The sequence below is a fragment of the Bubalus bubalis genome, chromosome 11 (genome assembly GCF_019923935.1).
Source record: "Bubalus bubalis isolate 160015118507 breed Murrah chromosome 11, NDDB_SH_1, whole genome shotgun sequence".
Lineage (NCBI taxonomy): Eukaryota > Metazoa > Chordata > Mammalia > Artiodactyla > Bovidae > Bubalus > Bubalus bubalis.
In genome coordinates, this window is record NC_059167.1 from 18,247,520 (window position 1) to 18,272,434 (window position 24,915).

The following is a 24,915-nucleotide window of genomic DNA, read 5'->3' on the forward strand; positions in this document are numbered from 1 at the left end:
AGAGACAGCTGAAAATTCCAAGCTTCTAATCATGGATTGGTCTTTCTGGTTACTGGTGCCCACGCAGTCCCGCCTCCCGGAGCCCACTTAGAGTCACCTCAACAGAACAGAAGATGCAGCGAGTGCTGCTATCACTTAGGTATTTATAAGAGTTTTAGGAACTCTGTGCTGGAGGTTGGGAGAAAGGTGCAGGCAGGTACATATTTCTTATCATTTCCACCTTCCATCATCAACTCATCTTGCAAAATTTAACACATACATATATTAACACACGTACACATAATTTAAATGGCAGCTAACAAGATGATGTAATGTGGTCAACATATATGAGAATTATTTACTTCTGTAATACATAATCAAATGCTGCTGTAGGTCATAAAGAAATAGGAGAACATTCTGAAGGAATGGGAAATGTAGTTTAAAAGGAATACAGATATTTTCCCAATAAGAGGGGGAGATATTCAACTTTACTAACAGCAACAACAAAAAAAGCACAGTAATACAAGATTATCTTTTCAAACCATAAAATTTATAAAGTTATAAAGGATTAGACACAAAGGCACACATACACACATATTGCACCAATGTTGGCAACACGGCTGTTTCATACAGTGTCCTTGATGGTGTGGTTGGTCATTTCTGGTATGCATAGTAATTTCCTTTCAAAGAATCTTTCTTAAAGAAATACTCAGTGACACACACAGACTTATACATGTGTATGTCCCTTCATCTCAGAACAGAATTTATAAAGAAAAACTATCAACAATGTCAAGAGCTAACAACAGAGGATTGATTAAATGAAGGGTAGTAGCACCAATCAGTAGAATACACATCACTGTTTTTAAAAAGTCATGTGTTTGAAGAATATAATACTAACATGGTAAAATAATCACCATATGATATTAAAGTAAAAAGGATGCACACTTGAGTAAAAACTCAATACATACAACAAAAAGCCTAGAGGGAAATGGAAATATTCTGACATGTTAAGTATGTTAGTTTCTAGCGAATGGATTATATGCAATTCCTTTTCTGCTGAATAATTTTCTCTATTTTCCAAGTTTTCTATGAATTTTTATTACTTTAGATTTAGAAAAAGAGAGATCCTATCTGTTAAGACCCATATCAAACGCCACTATCTGAATTCTTTTCTAATCTTAACATCATAGTATTTCACATCTCCCTCCAGAACATAAGCCTATGGCATCTCTAGTCCCCTTTTGTTAGATTCTCCTACTAACAAGAATTTAAAGAGGAAATCATCTTTGTGTCTTTTGAAACATATGGTTTGCAGTTTCACTTGGTCATTTATTGGCCCCCAAATTTCTGCTGCTGCTGCCTTTTATCCCTCAAGATCAGCCCCAGAATCTCTAGAGAAGCCTGACTCTCCAGCTTGATTGATGGGAGATTCCATCAACTATTTACAAAAAGTGGTGGAAAGAGAAATATGGAAAGAGGAAGGGAGGAGGGCAAATCACATACACATTGTTAATAATCAAGGGAAGGGGGTGTAGGCATTTTAAGTTGCCTGTCAGCTCCGGCAAAACCATACTACTAAGTAAAGGCAAGGATTTAAACATGGTTCCAGAACTATACTTTTAACATTAGTGCCCTGAAACCACCCCTACCCTCACACTACAAGTTCAGGAAATCCACTGAAAACTTAGGTAGAAGAAGAGCCACTTCCTTTCCCTGTGGCTGGGGCTGTTATCCTGCAGAGAGCATGGATGAGCTTAACAAAGAGAGAAGAAACTGGATGTGGGGAGACTGAGCCCCAGCTCTACAGGTACCATGCAAAAATTTTTCTGAGTTTTGGTTTCTTCATCTGTAAAATGGAGATGACACCTGCCTCACAGTGGGACAGAAGAAAACTCTGACTAAGCAAAAGGAGCACTGTTTTTGAGTTTCAAGAGAAAACATCTGTCAGAAGATGCTTTATTGAAAAAGAAAGTTGAGAAACCAAAATACCATGATCATAAATTAAAGTATCTTTTATTTTAAACACATTCAGCTTTAGAAAAGTTTAGTAAGTTTAATGTGTATTTATATCAAGTAATACAAAACCAAATCATTCATTTGTATGCTAATCAATATTAAAGTCACTTATGAAATTCATCTAAATGATGTTATACCAGCTTTCAAAACAACTAAATCATAAAGTCCATATGTGAAAATGAAAAAAGTAATTAAAATACATTTGCACTAGGAGACTTCTTCCTCATTCAAGAAGATTCAAGAACTAAAAACATATTTGCTTTGAAAATTTTTAGTAGTTTTCATCTAAGTAGTTATCTAACTAGTATACTAATTTACAGCTATGATGTTCACTTCCATTCTTAAATTAGAAACTCAAATCTGATAATGTTTTTGATATTTTGTATTCTTTTTTCCACAATAGGTAATCATTTATTCATTAAAAACTAAATTATAATAATAAATAATTCAAATAATTATGGAGCACTAATTGTGTACTAGGTACTATTAACTGGGTATTATACCTTTCCCTTTCAGAGCTAAAGCCTTGTCAATTATGTTTTTTTGGCCATTTGTTTCATTTTCTGTAGAATCACTCTCCACTCAAACAACTGAAAATGTATGTAATTTATAAAAATCTAAAAAGCTTCTTGGTAAGTTCACTTTAACACTTAAGAGGAAGAACTCTAAGTAATTATTGAACAGAAGAAACCTACACTGGTATACACTAACTGTGGCAGCTGTTCCTAGCTGTTCTGTCCTTCCCTTGATCACAGCTTGGCTGGAATTGTCCCCTTTGCCCCACCCAGGTGTTTATGGAAGAAAGTCTGGAGCTGCTGCCAAGCATCTACCTGGGCCCTGGCATGAGCCCTGGGCTCCCCTCCCCAGATGACAGGAGTGCCCACTATGGTGTGCAGGGAAGCCAGGCACAGGGGGAAGTAAGGAGGCTCAATGTAGTGCCCCGTGCCTGGGTAACAGATGACCTGGGGTTTTGCCTTCCCATGGACCTGCAAGCGTTTAGAGGCCTCGTTAGCATAGAATTCACTCTTCCAGTTGTGGTCATCCTGACCCACAAGAAACAGGAAGGGGCACTCAGCCCTTTCCACAGGAATGAAGCTCTTCTGGTCAGGTCCTTCCAAAGGGCTGTTCAGGACTTCCACAATGTCTACAAAGCCATCTTTGGTCATCTTGATTCGATTTTGGTTGAAACCCACAGGCGGCAGAGTCTCACCTTTGTAGTGTAAGGTTCCCCAGACATTGTGCACAGAGCTGTTGATTATGACGGCCGCAGAGATGCCCTTCAGGAAGGAAGCCATGGAGAGGCAGAGCTCGCCTCCTTTTGAAATCCCAAGCAGCCCAACTCCTGGACCCTTCACCTGAGAAAAGGTCAAAGGGAGAAGGAGAATGAGTCCACGAACAGTGCAGTGTGGCCAGTAGTGCCTGGACTTGAGAGTCGGGGAACTGTGCCTGAATCTGGGCTCTCCCAGTTATCAAGGTCTGCAGCCTTGGGATATTGACTTAACCTTTCGTTGTACCTTGCTTCCCACAATTTCTCCATCACCATTCCTAGTGTCTTCAACAGCCAAGTGGAGGACAACGAAATACTTTGGCCTTGAAGTTCCTTGACCACCAAACCTCCAATGGTCTTTTCCTCTCTCCCTGTCCATGGGACTCTCCAGGCAAGAATACTGGAGTGGGTTGCCATGTCCTCCTCCAGGGGATCTTCCCGACCCAGGAACTGAGCCCCCCAGCCGCTCCCCCCCCCCCCCCCCCCGCACCATCTCATATCTCTTGCATTGGCAGGCAGGTTCTTTACCAAAAGCACCACCTGGGAAGCCCTTAATAACAATCCCTTGACCTCAAATCCACTCTGCCCTAGTCTATACTCCTTTTCACAGCAAAACTTGTGGGAAATTTTGTCTGTAGTTATTCACTTTCTTGTCTTAATTCTCTGCTCAGTCCCCTCCAGTGTAGTTTGAGTTTGCCCTATTCCAGAAAGATTGTTCTCGTCAATTACCGAATTCTTCTGCTGTAAATGGCCTTTTGATTGACCTATCAACAGCTATTTTTTTGGATCATGGTTTCTACAATAGCACTCTTGACTGATTTCAACTATTTATTCCTTATAAAGGTACTAGGAATGGGATATTATAGTGATCCCAATTTTTGAGAGTATGATACAGAAGCCCCAAGGTCAAGGAGCTAGTAACTGGCAAAATCAAACCTCAAATTTAACTTTTCTCTATCAAATACACTATTATAGTGGTTCCACTACACCCCATCACCTTCTTTAGGAGCTCCAAGGCTTTCATCTACCTTGAGCTCTGATTGAATTATAAAATAAACAATCCTATTAATCCTCTAATATCCTGAGCAAGGTATATGTTCTAATCCTCTGATGTACTGAACCCTCAAACATTTCCTACTACCCAGGTCCTTTACCACTAGGTGATTTGTTAAAAGTGAGTACTCTGCTCTCAGATGGTCACATGGAACAGAGGATTGTAAAACACAAACATTTAAATGAGACAGCCTTCTGGAGGGAGTGATTACTTCCCCTTCCCCTCTTACTTCCTGGGTCAAACCGAGGGTTCTCAATGTGTTGAGCTCTTAATGAAATATGATAAAATACTGGAGTTTAAAATTCCATAATTTCAACTAGGACTTTTACCAGCAGGAAATCTAACAATAACATCTAATTGCATGGAAACTGTCTGGGAGAAGTGACTATGAAAAGGTAGTGTGTGTTGGGGGCAGATAGTGGCTGTCATGAATTTGTCAAGTTCTGTGAAAACCAAGAGCATTTCAGAAGGAGAACTGATATGTAGAACATGAAACTAGAGAAGTTCCAACCTGAGGGTGATTAAGCAAGTAGTTCACAGCTTCTTCAAAGTACTCCAGGTGGACATGTCATAGGGTTTTGGGGAGGTCTTCATAGTTATAATAAGCCAGCGCCAACACAGCAAAACCCTTCCCAGCCAGCAGACTAGCTCGATATTCCAGAAAGCCACCTCCAGCTGCAGAAATGTCCACAATCCCAGGAAAGGGAGCAGGTTCTTGGGAAGAAAAAACATAGAGTTAAACTATACTTGAAACTCTTTGCCGTGGTGTCAAAAGCCATTTTTGCCTCTTTGGTGATGTCACAGTTTTCTGTTGATGATCAGAAATGCTAAACAACTCTGGTCTTCAAAGGTCCAGACTGTGGCATAGTTTAAACCCACATTCCCCTCTACACCCAGGGCCTCAAAGCCCCACAGATTTTTGCAAAGAACATGTACTACTTTTATGAGTACCACTCCACATCAATTATAGGAAGAATTTTCAATTACAAATCACAACAGAAGAATCAACAGGAAAGAATCATCAATCACAGGCCTCAACAACAACAACAAAAAGGATGTACATTGCATCCCTTCCAAGAAATTGACTACCCCAGGAATTCAGCCAATGAGAAACCATCATTGCCCTAAACTGTCACTTACCTCCTATAGACTTCTACTGGAAGCAACCCCTCCCACCTTCCTCCTTTTTCTCTATAAAGTAACATTCCCTTCTTTGATTTGTTGAACTTGCCTATGGTTTTTGCCATGGCTTGCTTGTCCTGAATTGCACTTCTCTGGTGTTCTAGAATTAACCCATTTCTGCTGGTAAAACAACTGTTTTAAGGTCAGCATTACTTGGTGCTCAGAAGTGGGATCCTAAGAGATCTCCTCCAAACTCCCAGGTTGGTGAGGACACAGGTGCTCATCCCCACAGAGTCCATGTGCTCACTGCCTTCTAGCCAAGCCTGGAGTTTGAGGGTAAGTCTGTCCTGATTTCAAGCTCCACTGCCTGCATTTTGAGTTCTCCAATCTTTATTTGCGACTATTTAAAGGCTTTGTCCTTTCTGAGAGTATTCCTTTGGTCTTTGGTCTGATTTCTTTAGGTACTGGGCTGTGCCTGTTGGAACTCTGCTGTCTAGGAATTTTTCTTTTTGCTCTAGAGAAAAATCTTTAAGAAATGGGATCCCTGTCATCAAAATGCTTTGACAATGCCCCCCTCCTTTCTGGGACCCCGGCTGGTTTTACGTTTAAAAACTTTGGTCGCTCCTCATGTGCATTTCTTTTTTTTTTTTTTCTCATGTGCATTTCTAATTAAATGGACTGAAAAATATTTGAGAACACCAATCAACATTATGAGGAACATTTGAGCTCCCCAAACTTACTTTTCTTAAAATTGAATTAGACATCTGTTTAACTGGCATTCTGAGGCTTCCGATCATTACTGGCAATCTTGAATTACTTCCTGCAAATTACACTTTCGAAATTAACTGAGGTAAACGAACAACTGAAGGAGTCAAAATGCTTCTGAGGCCTCTCTTTCCCTCTCCCTTCAGCCACTTACTGTACTCGGGCACCCCCTCCAGTGCCACCGCCTCCTCCCTTGCTGCACTGTCTCCGTCTCCTCTATACCCTCAGTTTCCCCAGTCCAATGCTCTCACTGACTTTCTGTTTCTCTTGGCACTTCTCTCCACTCCCTACTCCTCTGAACTTGTTAGAACCTGCCTTTCTAAAATTATGTCTTCCGAGCACCCAGATAAACCTTTTCTTTCTTATGTTCCCTAGACTAAGGCTGAATTGGGAGTCATAGTTGAAGAGTTTCCCAGAGTAACCGAGAACCCTCACAGGTTTGCTGAAGAGTCTAACACATTTTATTCAAACTTCCCAACCTGGTTGCTTAGAGTTTTATCAGTTAGCCCACCTGCTTATTGGTGAGGGTCAACCCAAATATGTGATTAAGGCTGTCTGATGGGAACAGCCCAAACAGAATTTAGAAAAACCCCTAACTTTTGGCCAAATGCTAGAATATTTTCTGGAAACCTCTACTGAGCAGTTACAGTAGCTTTTCCTAAAACTACTGATTGAAACAAAATTCAGACTTGGACACAAAAATCTGATGAACCTGTTCATGACAATTAGAATTGTTCTCGGAATGTTTGCAAAGCAGACAAATTCTCATTTGTTTGCAAAGGAAGTTCCTGTTTTCCCTCAGGTGGTGAATCCACTCTGGTAACCTTTAACTCTGTTTATGTGCTGAGCCAGGAGGTTCCTCTTTATTTGAAATAAGCAGGGTGGAATGAGAAAACTGTGTCCACTCCAGATTTAATTTGGCACATCAGTTCACTTGCAAGGTAGATGAGTCAACTGATAAGAAAGATCACTAGATTTCTTAATTTTCAATTCTGGCAAATGAAGGTATAGAGCCCCAAACCTTCTAGTTGCTCCTATTATTGGGAAGACACAGGACACTGAAGAATTTTAGCACTCAAGGTGCCTTCAGCCTTCTAGCCAGCCTTTCCAGTGTCCTCTTAATTTCGAATGATGGAGCTTCAAGGAACTACAGGGGCTCTTCCCAATCCTCCGTCTTGATCCACCTGCGGAAACATTTCTCCAGATTAAGGATGAAGCTCTTTCTATCCTTAATGACACCAGAGCTACACTCCTAGTACTCAACCCCACTTCTGTAAAGCAGCCCCTGCTTTGGAGTTCTAAAATAGTTCAATTAGTTGGAATCTCTAATGAATCTCAAGAAGTTCCTGTCTCTGAACCTATTTCCTTTTGTTTCCTTCACAGAATACACCCTTTTCTCCTGAGTTCCTCTGCCCCTATTCATTTATTAGACTGAGACTTAGAAAAATATCATGCTGGAATTTCTCTCTCCCCAAACAGAGAGATAATTCTGGAATCTGACAGTAGCAATCAGAATAGCCAACGAAGTAAATTAAGTAACCCTTTGACATCTTTTATTGACTCCATTTCTGATGGTTTTCCTGGTGGCTCTGACAGTAAAGAATCTGCCTGCAGTGTGGGTTTGCCCCTGGGTTGGGAAGATCCCCTAGAGAAGGGAATGGCAACCCACTCCAGTATTCTTGCCTGAAGAATTCCATGGACAGAGGAGCCTGGTGGGCTATAGTCCATGAAGTCACAAAGAGTTGGACATGACTGAGCAATTAATAGTTTCACTTTGACATATTTTATTAGCTCCATTTTTGATGGCACTGTAGCTGAATCTGGAGAACACTGATAATTGTCCCTGTTTGACAGCTACCATCATCCTCTTTACAGGCAAAATCTGCAGCTGATATTAGAGGAATCCACAATGCAACTTCTATCAACATTCAAACAGATGTTGAATGTTGAATTCAAACAACGTTCAAACTTCTCCCTAAGTCAATCAGTATCCTAGAAATAAAGAATTCCTGCAAGGCATCAAACCTATAATAGAGGATTAAAATTCTCAGGGCCTCATTATCACCTGTACTAGTCCCTGGAACACTGCTATTTAGATTGTGTGTGCTCAGTTGCTTCTGACTCTTTGCAGCCTCATGGACTGTAGCCTGCCAGGCTCCTCTGTCCATGGGATTTCCCAGGCAAGAATACTGGAGTGGGTTGCCATCTCCTTCTCCAGGGGATCTTCCTGACCCAGGGATTGAACTCAGGTCTCCTGCATTGGCAGGAAGGTTCCTTACCACTGTGCCACCTGAGAAGCCCATTTACGCTATGAGAAAACCTAATACATCGGGCGAGAAGTTTGTCCAAGAGTTATAAGCAAAAAAACATGGTTATCCTTTGTCGCCTTGTTGTTCCTATGCCCCAAACACGAGTGATATCTAGTCCCAATGAAAGCAACTTTTTCACCATAACTGATTTATACAGTGCGTTCTTTAGTATTTTAATTGATGAGGTGAGTGAATGCATGTTTGCTTTCATGTAGGAAAAAAGGCAATTCACCTGGACAGCAATGTCCCAGGCTTTCACAGACAGTTCTTCTTACTTTTTACAAGTCTTAAAAGCTGATTTGGGTGATATAAACCTTTCTCCAGGCTTTACTTTGTCACAGTACATGAATGATTTGCTTCTCTGCTCTCTGTAAAACTCTTCATGGCAAGAGAGCATCCACCTTTTAAAACTTTCAGTCTTCAAAGGACAGAAAGTCTCTAAAAAAAACTACAGGTTCCTCTAATGCAAGTTGGGTATTTAGGGCATCTGATTATGGAAAACAGATTCCTTTTGGTTCTAGGTAGATCTGGGGCATCCTGTACATCTGGAAATCTATAATTAAGTGCCAATTATGAGGTTTTCTTGAGCTAGCTGCCCACTGTCAAAAATGGATTCCAAATACTTCTCTTATGGCCCAGTCTCTACATACTTAACTTTAAAAAAAGCCAACAATCTGGTCTTACCAGAAATTCAAAAATTGCCACTACTTACCTCTGTGCACACATTAAACCATTAGTCTACTGGCAAAATGATAGCATTCACAAGCAAATATCAGTGGGGAAATATAAGGCCACAAAAAGTGCCTGCACCTCACTTGTCCAACCTGTTCAGCTAGAATCCAGGAAAACCTGTTTGCACAACTCCTGGCCACTGAATTGTCTGATGGAACATGGGAGTTTTGCAAATGGATTTCATTCAGCTTCCTCTGTCTCACGAAACTAAATATGTTTTAGTCATGGTTTGTATTCTTCTCACTGGAGTGAAACTTTCCCCTGTAGACAGGTCACTGCTTCTTCTATAGCTAAAATTCTGTTCAGTTCAGTCATTCGGTCATGTCCAACTGTTTGCGACCCCATGGACTGCAGCACGCCAGGCTTCCCTACCCATCACCAACTCCCAGAGTTTGCTCAAACTCATGTCCATTGAGTCAGTGATGCCATCCAACCATCTCATCCTCTGTCGTCCCTTCTCCTGCCTTCAATCTTTCCCAGCATCAGGGTCTTTTCTAATGAGTCAGTTCTTCCCATCAGGTGGCCAAAGTATTGGAGTTTCAGCTTTAGCATCAGTCCTTCTAATGACTATTCCAGATTGGTTTCCTTTAGAATTGACTGGTTTGATCTCCTTGCAGTCCAAGGGACTCTCAAGACTCTTCTCTAACACCACGGTTCAAAGGCATCAATTCTTCGGTGCTCAGCTTTCTTTATAGTCCAACTCTCACATCCATACATGACTACTGGAAAAACCATAGCTTTGACTAGATGGACCTTTGTTGGAAAATTCCTAAAATTCTGTTAGTAAAAGATTATCCCTTCCTGAGGAAGCCCTCTTGAACTGCCTAGAGATCAGGGAACCTGTTTAACTGATCAAGTACTTCAATAAGTCTGTGCTGTTTGGCTGGTTTCACAACACTTTCACTGTGCTTATTCTCAATCCTCAGGGTAAGTCAAACAAACTAAGGGCACTTTAAGACTCAATTGGCAAAATTTGTAAAACCCTCCAAATACCTTGGCCAAAAGCATTGCTGTTGGTCCTTCTAAATCTCAGTTCCATCCCCTTTGGAACTCAAAAACTCTCACCCTTTGAGAAAGTCACAAGACATCCAATATACCTGACCCCTGCATCTTTTGATTCACAGCTGATAAAAAAAGTATACATCGTAGTGTAAAGGCCTAGTTGCTTCCATTAAAAATAAACATGCTTTGATAGAGCAGTCTTGTCACAGAACCCTCCCAGGAGATGAAAACCTTAAGCATCATATCTTGTACTTTAGAGATTTCATTTACTGGAAAAGATACCTCCAAAAAGTCTCATTTAATCTCACTGGAAAGGCCACTTTCAGGTTCTGCTAACCAATCCTTGTGCTGCCAAACTCCAGGGAACAGGCTCTTCATTTCACATGACACATCTCAAGAGGGCACCAAACCCTGACTGAACCTTACACCAGAGGATGACCTGAAAGCAAAGACTTCCCAGAACCGAAGCAGATACCATCTAACCAGACATCTTTGCCAAAATGTCAGGGACAAGACTATTAGAAAGTTCAAGATTCACATGTCTTTTTTTTTATCTGGACTGATAACTGACTGGATTCTTATCCGAATTCAGGATAACTGAACTTGCAACCTTACATACCATGCTACTTACTGATAACATATTTGTTTCCAAAGAGTTCTTTTGAGATTACACTACTGTTTTTAAAATATCTTTGAAGTTTTGCTGTCTTCATGAAGAGTTCATTAGCTATTGCTTTGTGTTTATACCTGCAGTATATCTTCCCAAATGCACTGGGTTAATTCTTTTAGATTTTGTGTGCTCTTATTGTATTCACTATTCTATTTTGCTCTCATGGCTGTTTTAAATGGGGACTTCCAGGAGACCTCTATGATTCTAGGTTCACTTCCATAGGGAGAACTTTTTGCCTCGAAATCAGAATAAGTGCCTGGGGCTTCCCTAGCGGCTCAGTGGTAAAGAACCCACTTGCGAATCAATGCAAGAGACCCGGGTGTGATCCCTGGGTTGGGAAGATTCCCCTGGAGAAAGAAATGGCAACTGACTCCAGTATTCTTGCCTGAGAAATCCCATAAACGGAGGAGCCTAGCAGACTATAGTTCATGGGGTTGCAAAAGAGTCAGACATGATTTAGTAACTGAACAAAGACAAGTATTTGTTCAGCTGGCTACCTTCAGCCTACAGTTTGGAATTGTCCTGTTATTTTTGATTCTGTACTTGTTGCCCACTAGACCTTTGTAAAAAAAATGTACCCCAAATGGTGTATGTACCCTATTGCTTAGGGTCTTGATAAATATGGACTATAGATGCAAAGTGCTGGAAAGTTCTCCCTTCTACACCTCCTTGTTACTCAAATGTGACCTCAGTAAGTTTCTAATTTGTGCAGTTTCTAACAAGGGACATGACAGCTAGGAAAGGTTCTTCCAGACGTTGAAGGACAAAAGACCACTGACTCTTGATCGGTGGTGTTTTTGGAGAAAAATCTTAATTAAAAGGGAGAAATGTGAAAATTAATAAAGGGAAACCTCACCAAAATGGAGTCAGGAGGACAGAACTGGAGAACTGCCATGCAGTACCACTCCACATCAATTGTAGGAATAATTGTCCCTTATAGATCACAACAGAAGGATCATCAACAGGAAAGAATCATCAATTACAGGCCCCAACAGAAAAAGATGTATATTGCCTCCCCTCCAAGAAATTGACTACCCCAGCAATTCAGCAATGAAAAATTGTCGACACCCCAAACTCTTCTTTGATGGATTTTTGTTCAAAACAACAGCTCCCAACTTCCTTCTTTTTCTCTGTAAAATAGAATTCCTCTCCTTGTTCTGTTGGACTTGCCTACAGTTTTTGCCATAGCATGCTTCTTCCAAATTACAATTCTCTGTTATTCCCAAGTTAACCCAGTTTTTGCTAGTCCAGTAACTAACTTTTATTTTTAAGGGCGACAGTGAGGATGCAAAATGAAACAATCACCCTGGAAAACAACTGACCAAGTTCTTATAAATTTAAACATACACTTAGGTTATGACCCAGTATAACTTCACTTCCAGGTATTTACCCCCAAAAATGAAAGCTTGTGTTCACACAGAAACATGGATTCAAGTGTTTGCAGTGACTTTATTCATAATCTCCAAAGACTCAAAACTCAAACGTCCTCCACCTGGCTAATGAATTAACAAACTGTGGCATATCCATATAATGGAAACGTGTAAGATACAAGAAGGAACTAGCAAACGCATGGAGCAACATAAATGAATCTCAAGTGTGTTATGCTAGACTCAAAAAGCTACCTACTGTGTATGCTTCTAGTTATTTCACATTTTAATTATTTACATAAAAGTTTGTATGTAATGTGCAATTTTTAAGGAATAATTATAAAGCAAGTAGTTTATACCCAGAACTTTAAGAAATAATTCAGTTCTAACCATCAAAGCCCTGTGAGTTCCCGTTTCTCTTCCCTCACTTTCCACTATTCTAAATGTATCAGTCTCTTGATTTTTTTACATTCTTACCACTTGGAAGCACATTTTAAGTGGCAGTTTGTTTGGTTTGCCCTTTAAAAAATGTTATCTGAATGTAATGCTACTGAATGTGTTCTTCGGGAACTTGATGTTTCATTCAGCACTGTTTTTGAGGTTCATCCTGTTGGTTCCTGTGACTCTAGTTCAGTCACTTTTGTGCTATAAATATATCTCAATTTATGCATCAGTTTTATTATTGATGGACATTTGGGCTGTTTCTGTTGAATTTGCTCTTAGAAACATAAATCCCTACTGGTGTACCAGGAGTAGAATGACATAGTCAACTTACTAAGTAAAAGCAATTTTTTTCCAGAGTAGATAAGTAACTGTATTTCTCTTACCAGTACATGGAAGTTCCTTTTCCTCCACATACTGGTCAAATATTGGTAATGTTAGACTTCTAAATTATGAGGGTGTGAAATGTAGTGTGCAGTTCTGAGGTAGGAGACAGAGGGTCTCTGGACTGGACACCTGGTGTTTGTCAAGTGGAGTAAAATTCGAGCTTTGTTCTCACCAGACACTCCACAGACAAAGCAAGTGGCAGAAGGTGAGCTCTACTAAAGCGAAGAGACAATTGACCAAAGGGAAACAATGAACAGGAAGGACTGTCTTACATAAGTGATTTACATCAGCTCTATACTATGCTCCTCACTCAGGATGCCCATACCCTTTTTTCTTTGGGTGTACATCTCTACTTAAATTATAACTTACTGTGCTTCTCCTTACTCAGGACGTCTACATTCCTCTCTTGGTGTGTATCTCTGCTGAGCTTCTGACTTCTGACTCACTGCGTGCTTCCTCTTTAGAGAGGACACCGATACCGATTCTCTCCAGGTGTACATTTCTGCCTAGTTTTTGACTTAGTGTGCACCTCACTCAGGATGCCCACACTCCTCTTCGAGTGTGCATTTCTGCCTTGATTCTGTCTTAAATAAACAATCTGTTTCTCCCTGTGCTCTCCCATACTTTGTGCTGTGTCTCTAATAACCTTTGTACCTGTCTTTACAGTTTTTGTCTCCTTGAAACATTCTTGCTTTCAAACAGTGGCAAGAGCCAGGGAGGGCCACTTTGCCTCTAGCCCCTGGTAGTCTAGTGGTTAGGACTCTTGGCTTTCATCCAAGTTACCCAGGTTCAGTTCCTGGGCAGGGAACTAAGATCTCTCTTCAAGAAAGCTCACTGCCCTCCCACTGAGATCAGTTTTATTATGCATTTGCCTGATTCTTAATGAAGATAACCATCTTTTAACAGTTTCACTGGTTGTTTTTATGTAATGGTCAAATTAAACAATATAAAAAGATCTCCAGTGGATAACAAGAGGCTTTCCTCCTTCATGCTAATTTTCTTAAATCTTTTTTTTTTTTTTTTGGACTGTGCTGGGTCCTTGTTGATGGGTGGGTTTTTCTTTAGTTGTGGTGAGTGGGGTCTAATCTCTAGTACGCTGGCCCCTCATTGTGGTGGCTTCTCTTGTGAAACACAGGCTCAATAGATGTAGTACACAGAACCAGCTGCTCTGGAGGCATATGGAATCTTCCCCGATCAGGGATCGAACTTGTGACCCCAGGTGGATTCTTTACCACTGAGCCACCAGGAAAGGCCCCTAATTTTCTTAAATCTTTTAATATATGGTGGGAGTTAAGAAGCAAAGTTGTAAAATTGAGAGATTTGGTTAAAGAAAACTTTAAAAACTGGGAATTACGTATATAAAAAAATTTTTTTTCATCACAACTATCTTTTCTCCCTTTCCTTGTGATCTCTTTCCTGACTCTGTTCTGGAACAGCGGAATCACCTCCACAGCGAACGAACGGTCCAGTCCTGTCTCCTGCAAAGTTTCAGGCCCCACGTACTTTTGGAATGCTGGGAGCTACCTACTTATTGCCTTCCTCTCGCACAGGGACAGATCAACAGTTAGGGATACTGACGGCTTACCTGGCGGCAGGAAGAGCGTGGCGCGCACCCGGCCCGCGCGCAGCGGCTCGCGCCGCACCCCGGGCGCCAGGAAGTCGCGCTCGTGCACCGCCCGGCCCAGGAGCCGCTGGGCCCCGGGCTCGTGGCCGTCGAGCACCTCCAGCTCCATGGCGAAGGGCGTCTGTACGTCCCGCTTCACCAGGCGCAGCAAGGGCTTCTCGGGCTCCAGAGCCCAGAAGAGCCCCATGGGCTCGAGCCCCGCGAAGCTGCCGCCCAGCGCGGGCGCGCGCTCCAGGTCCAGCAGGCCGGCGGCGTCGGCGCAGTAACGCGCGTGGGCCCTGAAGAGCGCGCCCTTCTCGTCGCGCAGGGACGCGCGCAGCGTGACCGGCTGCCCCGGCGCCAGGCCCCTCACGGTGATATGCACTGGCTCGTCCCAGCGGCAGCGGCCGGCCGGCTCCAGCATCACGGTCACTGTCATTCCAGACGCACAGCCTCGGTCCGTACTCTAAATGGGGACGTGCGGACGGCTGCTGGAGTTTTGTCTCAGGGCGACTGGAGCGCGCCCGGAGACACGACGAGATCAGGCGTGGTCTGGAGCCAAGTTAAGTTTCGTGACTGAGCCGCCTTTGGAACGTCCCGGGGCGTCGGGTCTGTGGACCTTGTGCGCCCAAGTCGTCTGAGGTTAAAAGCACCAGATCGTTCACCCGGGCCAGGACAGGACCCACAGGGATGTCTTGCTGTCCAGAACACGAATCTGCCCGCCCACCGACGCCTCTTCTCTGCCTTAAACTGGTTCGTTTGTGAAATCAGAGATTAGTGGATTTAGGCAAAATTCCAACAAAAGGGAAAGGACAGCTTTAAAAAACAATCAATCATTGAATTAAATTGAAGAAAGTAGGGAAAACCACTAGACCATTCAGGTATGACCTAAATCAAATCTTTTACCATTATACAGTGGAAGTGACAAATAGATTCCAGGGATTAGAGCTGACTTTAGTTCGTAGTTCTGCCTAGAACTATGGATGGAGGTTCCTGACATTGTACAGGAGGCAGTGATCAAGACCATCCCCAAGAAAAGAAATGCAAAAAGGCAAAATAGTTGTCTGAGAAGGCCTTACAAATAGCTGAGAAAAGAAGATAAGCTAAAGGCAAAAGAGAAAAGGAAAAATATACCCATTTGAATGCAGAGTTCCAAAGAATAGCAAGGAGAGCTAAGAAAGCCTTCCTCAGTGATCAATGCAAAGAAATAGAGGAAAACAATAGAATGGGAAAGACTAGAGATCTCTTCAAGAAAATTAGAGATACCAAGGGAACATTTCATGCAAAGATGGGCACAATAAAGGACAGAAATGGTATGGACCTAATAGAAGCAGAAGATATCAAGAAGAGGTGGCAAGAATACACAGAAGAACTGTACAAAAAAGATCTTCATGACCCAGATAACCACGATGCTGTGATCACTCACCTAAAGCCAGACATCCTGGAATGGAAAGTCAAGTGGACCTTAGGAAGCATCACTACGAACAAAGCTAGTGGAGGTGATGGAATTCCAGTTGAGCTATTTCAAATCCTAAAAGATGATGCTGTTAAGGTGCTGTACTCAATATGCCAGCAAATTTGGAAAACTCAGCAGTGGCCACAGGACTGAAAAAGGTCAGTTTTCATTCTAATCCCAAAGAAAGGCAATGCCAAAGAATGTTCAAACTACCACACAATTGCACTCATCTCACACGCTAGCAAAGTAATGCTCAAAATTCTAGCCAGACTTCAATAGTACAAGAACTGTGAAATTCCAGATGTTCAAGTTGGATTTAGAAAAGCCAGTGCAACCAGAGATCAAATTGCCAACATCTGTTGGATAATCAAAAAAGCAAGAGAGTTCCAGAAAAACATCTACTTCTGCTTTATTGACTATGCCAAAGTCTTTGACTATGTTCAGTTCAGTCCCTCAGTCGTGTCTGACTCTTTGCGACCCCATGAATCTCAGCACACCAGGCCTCCCTGTCCATCACCAACTCCCGGAGTTTACCCAGACTTATGTCCATCAAGTCGGTGATGCCATCCAGCCATCTCATCCTCTGCCATCCCCTTCTCCTCCTGCCCCCAATCCCTCCCAGCATCAGGGTCTTTTCCAATGAGTCAACTCTTCACATGAGGTGGCCAAAGTATTGGAGTTTCAGCTTCAGCATCAGTCCTTCCATTGAACACCCAGGACTGATCTCCTTTAGGATGGACTGGTTTGATCTTCTTGCAGTCCAAGGGACTCTCAAGTCTTCTCCAACACCACAGCTCAAAAGCATCAATTCTTCGGTGCTCAGCTTTCTTCACAGTCCAACTCTCACATCCATACTTGACCACTGGAAAAACCATAGCCTTGACTAGACAGACCTTTGTTGGCAAAGTAATGTCTCTGCTTTTGAATATGCTGTCTAGGTTGGTCATAACTTTCCTTCCAAGGAGTAAGCGTCATTTAATTTCATAGCTGCACTCTCCATCTGCAGTGATTTTGGAGCCCCCAAAAATAAAGTCTGACACTGTTTCCCCATCTATTTCCCATGAAGTGATGGGACGAGATGCCATGATCTTCATTTTCTGAATGTTGAACTTTAAGCCCACTTTTTCACTCTCCTCTTTCACTTTCATCAAGAGGCTTTTGAGTTCCTCTTCACTTTCTGCCATAAGGGTGGTGTCATCTGTATATCTGAGGTTATTGATATTTCTCCTGGCAATCTTGATTCCAGCTTGTGCTTCTTCCAGCCCAGCGTTTCTCATGATGTACTCTGCATATAAGTTAAATAAGCTGGATCACAACAAACTGGAAAATTCTTCAAAAGATGGGAATACCAGACCACCTCACCTGCCTCCTGAGAAATCTGTATTCAGGTCAGGGAGCAACAGCTAGAACTGGACATGAAACAACAGACTGGTTCCAAATCAGAAAAGGAGTATATCAAGGGTGTATATTGTTACCTGCTTATTTAACTTCTATGAAGAGTAAGTCATGAGAAACACTGGGCTGGATGAAGCACAAACTGGAATCAAGATTGCCAGGAGAAATATCAATAACCTCAGATACGCAGGTGACACCACCCTTATGAGAGAAAGTGAAGAACTAAAGAGCCTTTGAATGAAAGTGAAAGAGGAGAGTGAAAAAGTTGGCTTAAAGTTCCAACATTCAGAAAACTAAGATAATGTCATCCGGTCCCATCACTTCATGACAAATAGATAGGGAAACACTGGAAACAGTGAGAGACTTTATTTTTGGGGAGCTTCAAAATCATTGCAGATGGTAACTGCAGCCATGAAATTAAAAGACATTTGCTCCTTGGAAAAAAAGCTATGACCAACCTAGATGGCATATTAAAAAGCAGAGATATTACTTTGCCAACAAAGGCCCATCTAGTCAAAGCTGCAATCTCCATCTGCAGTGATTTTGGTTTTTCCAGTAGTCACGTATGGATTTGAGAGTTGGACCAATCCAAAGCTGAGTGCCGAAGAATGATGCTTTTGAACTGTGGTGTTGGAGGAGACTCTTGAGAGTCCCTTGGACAGCAAGGAGATCCAACCAGTCCATTCTAAAGGAAATCAGTCCTGAATATTCATTGGAAGGACTGATGCTGAAGCTGAAACTCCAATACTTTGACGACCTGATGCAAAGAACTGACTCATTGGAAAAGACCCTGATGCTGAAAGATTGAAGGTGGGAGGAGAAGGGGTGACAGAGGGATAAGATGGTTGGCATCACTGACTCGTTGGACATGAGTTTGAGTAAGCTCCAGAAGTCGGTGATGGACAGGGAGCCTGGCATGCTGCAGTCCATGGGGTCACCAAGAGTCAGACATGACTGAGCAACTGAGCTGAACTGAATGTATATACAAAAAAGTGGCTTCTTTGGTGGTCCAATATTAAGACTTTACCTTCTAATGAGGGGGGTGCAGGTTTGATCCCTTATTGGGAGAGGTAAGATCCCATATGCCTTGGGGCCAAAAAAACCAAAAACATAAAAAGAGAAACTATATTGTAATGGATTCAATAAAGACTTTAAAAATGGTCCACACTGAAAAAAATCTTTATAAAATATTGCATACATCTTATGTATATATAGTTTGATGAATTTCACAACCAGAACATACAGGTTGGAAATTCATCAAAGTATACACTTGAGCAGAGGAATGCAGAAACATCATTACTAGCATTCTGGAAGCCGTGCTCATTCCAGTTCCAAATGAATGAAGTGAAGCAGTGGCCCAATAGTATTAACAGAATGTGATGGCTAGCAGGAGTTCTTGAGTTTATCTCATAGAGCAACAGATTGGGGAACAGCTTGTTAAAACCAGTGTACTTGTAAACTGCCTTCACTAATTAAGCTGCTCTAGTTGTTTTTTTCTTTTTTTCTGCCACTCTAATTGCATATCTTCCCAGGTCTAGTTGTTTCATAGGAACTTGAAGGCAGCTTTTGTCCAGTGGGGGATGGCTCAGGCTGGTTGGGACCATCCATCACCCCTAAAACTGAGCCTGCACAGGTGTCTGATGAATGGATGTTTGAGGTCTGTTCAGTTCAGTTCAGTCACTCAGTCATATCCGACTCTTTGGGACCCCATGGACTGCAGCAGGCCAGGCTCCCTATCCATCAGCAATTCCTGGAGTTTACACAAACTCATGTCCATTGAGTCGGTGATGCCATCCAACCATCTCTTCCTCTGTTGTCCCCTTCTCCTCCCGCCTTCAATCTTTTCCAGCATCAGAGTTTTTTCAAATAAATCAGTTCTTCATATCAGGTCGCCAAAGTATTGGAGTTTCAACTTCAACATCAGTCCTTCCAATAAATATTCAGGACTGATTTCCTTTAGGATGGACTGCTTGGATCCTTGCTGTCCAAGCGACTCTCAAGAGTCTTCTCCAACACCACGGTTTAAAAGCATCAATTGGCGCTCAGCTTTGGATTGGTCCAACTCTCACATCCATACATGACCACTGGAAAAACCATAGCCTTGACTAGACAGACCTTTGTTGGCAAAGTAATGTCTCTGCTTTTGAATATGCTGTCTAGGTTGGTCATAACTTTCCTTCCAAGGAGTAAGTGTCTTTTAATTTCATGGCTGCAATCACCATCTGCAGTGATTTTGGAGCCCCAAAAAATAAAATCTGACACTGTTTCCACTGTTTTTCCATCTATTTGCCATGAAGTGATGGGACCAGATGCCATGATCTTAGCTTTCTGAATGTTGAGCTTTAAGCCAACTTTTTCACTCTCCTCTTTCACTTTCATCAAGAGGCTGTGTAGTTCTTTGCTTTCTAGCATAAGAATGGTGTCATCTGCATATCTGAGGTTATTGATATTTCTCCTGGCAATCTTGATTCCAGCTTGTGCTTCATCCAGCCCAGCGTTTCTCATGATGCATAAGTTAAATAAGCAGGGTGACAATATACGGCCTTGACGTACTCCTTTTCCTATTTGGAACCAGTCTGTTGTTCCATGTCCAGTTCTAACTGTTGCTTCCTGACCTGCCTACAGGTTTCTCAAGAGGCAGGTCAGGTGGTCTGGTATTCCCATCTCTTTCAGAATTTTCCACAGTTTGTTGTGATCCACACAGTCAAAGGATTTGGCATAATCAATACAGCAGAAATAGATGTTTTTCTGGAACTCTCTTGCTTTTTTGATGATCCAACAGATGTTGACAATTTGATGTCTGGTTCCTCTGCCTTTTCTAAAACCAGCTTGAACATCTGGAAGTTCATGGTTCATGTACTGTTGAAGCCTGGCTTGGAGAATTTTAAGCATTACTTTGCTAGCGTGTAAGATGAGTGCAATTGTGCAGTAGTTTGAGCATTTTTTGGCATTGCCTTTCTTTGGGATTGGAATGAAAACTGACCTTTTCCAGTCCTTTTTGATGTCAGAGGGCCAGGAAAATCCAAACTCAGCCTATCCTAAGGGCCTCCACTTTTGAATATGCAGAAGCATGTAATCCAGGTATGGCTGCAGAGAGCATCCATTACCTCACCTTTTCCCTGTCTCCAATCACTTTGCACCACTGCTATCCCAATGCCCTCATCTATGGGAAGACTGATCTGAGACTTGCTCTCCAGTCTCCTCATTTGGTTGCTTTGTTAATGAACAATTTCTCAGCCGCAAACCTAGGTCTCTCAGTGGTTGGGTGGCTGCCCATAGGGCAAACAACCTTTGTTTGGTTTCACAGGCACTTTTCCCTTCCTTAAGATACTCCATTCTTATTCCATTAAAATGGGTTCATTTTTCCCAACTCTGCATTTTATGGTGATGAATCATCGCTGTGCCTTCTAAAGAAGGCAAACTAAAGTGTCTGTTTGATTTTTCTCATTGCTATTGTTGGGAGTAGTTGTAGAGTTCTCATTATCACTGCCAAATAGTATTCCATTTTGTGATCATAGAAGTATTTGTCAAATTTTACTGAGTCTGGGCATTTTGTAGTTCCCAGTTTGGGACTCTTAGGTTTAGTGCTCTGAAAATTCAATAAACTAATGTCCATTTTGATGGATATATATGTGTGTTTCAGTGGAGTGAATGCTTGGGAGTGGAATTGCTGTGTCATAAGGAATCGGTAAAGAATCTGCCTGCAGTGCAGGAGACCCAGGTTCCATCCCTGGGTCGAGAAGAAGGGACCTCTCATCCCTGGAGAAGGGAATGGCAACACACTCCAGTATTCTTGCCTGGAGAATTCCATGGACAGAGCAGCTTGGCGGGTTACACAGTTCATAGGGTCGCAAAGAGTTGGACACGACTGAGCAATTAACCCTTTCACCTCACTTTCAGGGAATAAGAATGTTCAGCCTTAGTAGATACTAAATGTCAACCTTTTGAATGTGATCCTGAAAGCAATGTTAATGTATAATGTCAGGGATGTCTAGCATTTTATTAGATATATAGTATAGTAACAGCTACTGTTTAGCAATGTGCCATCTGTGTTACATACACTATTTAACAAGTTCATAAAACACTGGCAATATTTTTCAAATATTGAAAAGGAGAATCCTGAGATGTAGTGAATGGTAAGCTGCTGAAGATCAACCCCTACCTGTCAGAACCCTGACTAACTCCAAATGTGGAACTCAACCGTGAGCAGCCACGCTGGTGAACCATAATCAGAGTTCTAGTTCTGGCCTCAGCACTCAGTAGTTCTATAGCCTTAAGAAAGTTAATTCCCTGGATGTAAACAGTTCTTGTGTGTAACATGACAGAAGACCCCCCATATAGGGATCAAACATGATAGTGTATCTGGAAGTCTTAGAAAAATACTGGAAAGCAAAATGTAATGATTGATTTCATAATAGAGAGTGAGCTGATATGTTTTGTTTCTCATGGTCTCCAGGTATGCATATTGCTTTTTAGATTTCTTTATAAGGAAAAATCATAGGTTCCTTAAAGGAAAACTATGTATTTTCCAAAAACAGATGTAAGCAATACTTAAAAGTTTATGATGTGATGTGATAGAATTTATATTCCCTCCAGTGACCACTTTCCCCCAAGGATGGGAGCATCCAACTAAATTTTTCTTTTGAATGTTTACAGTAGGTAAGTATATACCAGTATGAACGTGCTATACTGCTAATCTTTGATTTTCTTAAGTTTAAAAACATGTCATATGTTTTTGTACTATTTTCAGTTTCAACCACTTAAAACTTTTTAACTTTTTTAAATGAATTTTTAAGATCCATCTGTGTTCTCACAAGTGGCAATATTTCACTTTTTTTATATATGAGTAACACTCCACTGTAGGGCTTCCCTCATAGCTCAGTTGGTAAGGACTCTGCCTGCAATTCAGGAGACCTGAATTCAATCCCTGGGCCAGGAAGATCTCCTGGAGAAGGAAATGGCAACCCACTCCAATATTCTTACCTGGAGAATCCCATGGACAGAGGAGGCTGGCAGGCTACAGTCCATGAGGTCGCGAGAGTCGGACATGACTGAGTGACTGAGCACACAATACTCCACTGTACATATGTAACACATCTTCTTTAGCCGTTCACTTATTGATGGACATTTAGGTTGCTTCCATATTTTGGCTGTTGTAAATAATGCTGCTATGAATGTTGGGGTGCATATATCTTTTTGAATTAGTGTTTTTGTTTTCTTTGGAAAAGTACCCAGAAGTAGAATTACTGGATCATATGAGTGTTCTATATTTAAGTTTTTGAAAAACCTCCGTATGGTTTTCCAAGAGTGGCTACACCAATTTACATTCACACCAGCAGTACAAGAGGGTTTCCTTTTCTCCACATTTTCCCAAACACTTGTTATTTGTTGTCTTTTTGATAATAGCCATTCTGACAAATGTGAGGTGCTATCTCATTGTGGCTTCGACTTTTGTTTCCCTAATGATTAGTGATGTTAAGCATCTTTTCATGTGCCAGTTGGCCATCTATTATGTCTTCTTTGGGAAATATCTATTCAGTTCCTCTGCCTAATTTTTATTGTGTTGTTTATTTATTTTTTTGATGTTGAGTTTTATGTTGTTCAGTCAACAAGTCCTGTCCAACTCTAGCTGACCTCATAGACAGCAGCATGCCAGGCTCCTCTGTCCTCCACTATCTCCTGGAACTTGCTCAAATTCATGTGCATTGAGTTGGTGATGTCATCCAACCATCTCATCCTCTATTGCACCCTTCTCCTTTTGCCTTCAATCTTTCCCAGCATCAGGGTCTTTTCTAATAAGTCCACTCTTTGCCTCAGGTGGCCAAAGTATTGGAGCTTCAGCTTCAGTTCTTCCAATGAATATTCAGAGTTGATCCATTAGGATTGACGGGCTTGATCTACTTGCAGTCCACAGGACTCTCAGGAGCCTTTTCCAACACCACAGTTTGAAGGCATCAATTCTTCAGCACTCAGCCTTCTTTATGATCCAACTCTCACATCCATATATGACTACTGGAAAAATCGTAGCTTTGACTAGACAGACCTTTGCTGGCAAAGTGATGTCTCTGCTTTTTAATACACTGTCTAGGTTTGTCATAGCTTTCCTTCCAAGGAGCAAGCATCTTTTAATTTCATGGCTGCAGTCACCATTTGCAGTGATTTGGGAGGCTAAGAAAATAAAATCTGTTACAGCTTCCACTCTTCCCCCTTCTATTCACCATGAAGTGATGGTACTGGATGCCATGATCTCAGTTTTTTGAATGTTGAGTTTTAAGCCAGCTTTTTCACTCTTCTCTTTCACCCTCATCTAGAGGCTCTTTAGGTCCTCTTCACTTTCTGCCATTCAGTTCAGTTCAGTCGCTCAATCGTGTCTGACTCTTTGCGACCCCATGAATCACAGCACGCCAGGCCTCCCTGTCCATCACCAACTCCCGGAGTTCACTCAGACTCACGTCCATCGAGTCAGTGATGCCATCCAGCCATCTCATCCTCTGTCGTCCCCTTCTCCTCCTGCCCCCAAGCCCTCCCAGAATCAGAGTCTTTTCCAATGAGTCAACTGTTCGCATGAGGTGGCCAAAGTACTGGAGTTTCAGCTTTAGCATCATTCCCTCCAAAGAAATCCCAGGGCAGATCTCCTTCAGAATGGGCTGGTTGGATCTCCTTGCAGTCCAAGGGACTCTCAAGAGTCTTCTCCAACACCACAGTACAAAAGCATCAATTCTTTGATGCTCAGCCTTCTTCACAGTCCAACTCTCACATCCATACATGACCACAGGAAAAACCATAGCCTTGACTAGACGGACCTTTGTTGGCAAAGTGATGTCTCTGCTTTTGAATATGCTATCTAGGTTGGACATAACTTTCCTTCCAAGGAGTAAGCATCTTTTAATTTCATGGCTGCAGTCACCATCTGCAGTGATTTTGGAGCCCAAAAAAATAAAGTCTGACACTGTTTCCACTATTTCCCCATCTACTTCCCATGAAGTAACTGGACCGGATGCCATGATCTTCATTTCCTGAATGTTGAGCTTTAAGCCAACTTTTTCACTCTCCACTTTCACTTTCATCAAGAGGCTTTTGAGTTCCTCTTCACTTTCTGCCATAAGGGTGGTGTCATCTGCATATCTGAGGTTATTGATGTTTCTCCCTGCAATCTTGATTCCAGCTTGTGTTTCTTCCAGTCCAGCGTTTCTCATGATGTACTCTGCATATAAGTTAAATAAGCAGGGTGATGCATATCTGAAGTTTGATATTTTTCCTGACAGTCTTGATTCCAGCTTGTGATTCATCCAGTCTAGCATTTCTCATGATATACTTTGCATGTACGCTAAATAAGCAGGGTGATAATAT

At 41.9% G+C, this 24,915-nt stretch overlaps 1 protein-coding gene across 1 annotated transcript; it reads right to left on the bottom strand.

Annotated features, from left to right (window-relative positions):
- Nucleotides 1-1,975: 1,975 nt before the first annotated feature.
- On the bottom strand, nucleotides 1,976-15,465 carry LOC102409564 (acyl-coenzyme A thioesterase 1). The gene is given in 3 exon segments (XM_006046569.4): nucleotides 1,976-3,350; nucleotides 4,828-5,030; nucleotides 14,697-15,465. Coding segments are annotated over 3 exon segments (1,266 nt in total). The 5' UTR covers nucleotides 15,154-15,465; the 3' UTR covers nucleotides 1,976-2,744.
- Nucleotides 15,466-24,915: the final 9,450 nt, after the last annotated feature.